Raw genomic sequence first — 1,067 nt, forward strand, 5'->3', positions numbered from 1 at the left:
TAAGATTGAATAAATTTCCTTAATATTAATTTAGGAAAATATTGTATCATATTTTCATCTCAATACATTGTTAATAAAATTTTGTATATACAAAAAATTTATATTTGTGTAATAATTTGTATATAATATTTATTGTCATAAAAATATTTTATATATAATTTTAAAAAAATAATAACTTTTTAAGTTTTTTAATAAATTTATTAAAATTATAATAAAATAATTATTTTTTACTTTTAAAATTTGAAACAGATAATAAATAAAATATAATTAATAAAATTAAAAAATAAAGATTGAATATATTTTAAAATTTCTCAAGTATAAATTAGTATAATACTTATAAAAAAAAAAATAAATATAATTGTAATTGAAAAAATACTAAAGTTTTTATGAAAATATCAAAATTGTATAAATATCAAATTTGAAAAAATATAAAAAGCGCAAAAAATTTTTAAGAAAGGATACTCTCCATCTGAGAGACGGACATGATTGACTGTTCAGCACCCGTTATGATGAAATTTATAAAATAAATAATTTAAATAATAATATTAATCTGATTCTATCAGCAAAGATACAACAAATGAAAATATTAATTATTGTATAATAGTGTTACTCAAATTTCAATTTATTTGACATGACAATTATCAATATTAACTGTTTCTGATGTAGATAGTGTTTCTTTAACTGTGACAAATTTTTATCGATTTAGCAAACGTGATTAAATTACTATATTATTATTACTAATCTTTTAGTAAATGACATAGATACCTACTTTACATATTATGATATTTAATATTTTTATAGATAGGAAAATACAAAATATTTTTCTGAATATAAACTACTATACCGATTGAGAACATTTTAAAATTCAAATCGTATCGTGGATAAATTATGTAAAATAAACATGCAATGTTATAAAAATTGATATTATGTAATTTTCCTTCATTTTATGTAATATTATTGTATGTACATATAATATTACATATATGTATTATATGTAATATTATCGATTCAATGTAAAATACTATTAACATTAATAATGATTAAAATTAAAATTTAATTTGATAAAA

The 1,067-nt window shown here is 16.2% G+C and overlaps 1 protein-coding gene across 1 annotated transcript in view; it reads right to left on the bottom strand.

The window, feature by feature from the left end:
• LOC102681663 (charged multivesicular body protein 1b) overlaps positions 1-790 on the bottom strand; it is a 2,181-nt gene extending 1,391 nt beyond the window's left edge. The window contains exons 1-2 of the mRNA XM_006608580.2: positions 463-790; positions 1-18 (exon numbers count right to left, since the gene is read on the bottom strand). Of these exons, the coding sequence (XP_006608643.1) occupies positions 1-18; positions 463-484 (40 nt within the window). The 5' untranslated portion in view covers positions 485-790. The remainder of the gene's footprint in view (positions 19-462) is intronic.
• Positions 791-1,067: the final 277 nt, after the last annotated feature.

Source organism: Apis dorsata, unplaced genomic scaffold (genome assembly GCF_000469605.1).
Source record: "Apis dorsata unplaced genomic scaffold, Apis dorsata 1.3 scaffold_40, whole genome shotgun sequence".
Classification (NCBI taxonomy): domain Eukaryota; kingdom Metazoa; phylum Arthropoda; class Insecta; order Hymenoptera; family Apidae; genus Apis; species Apis dorsata.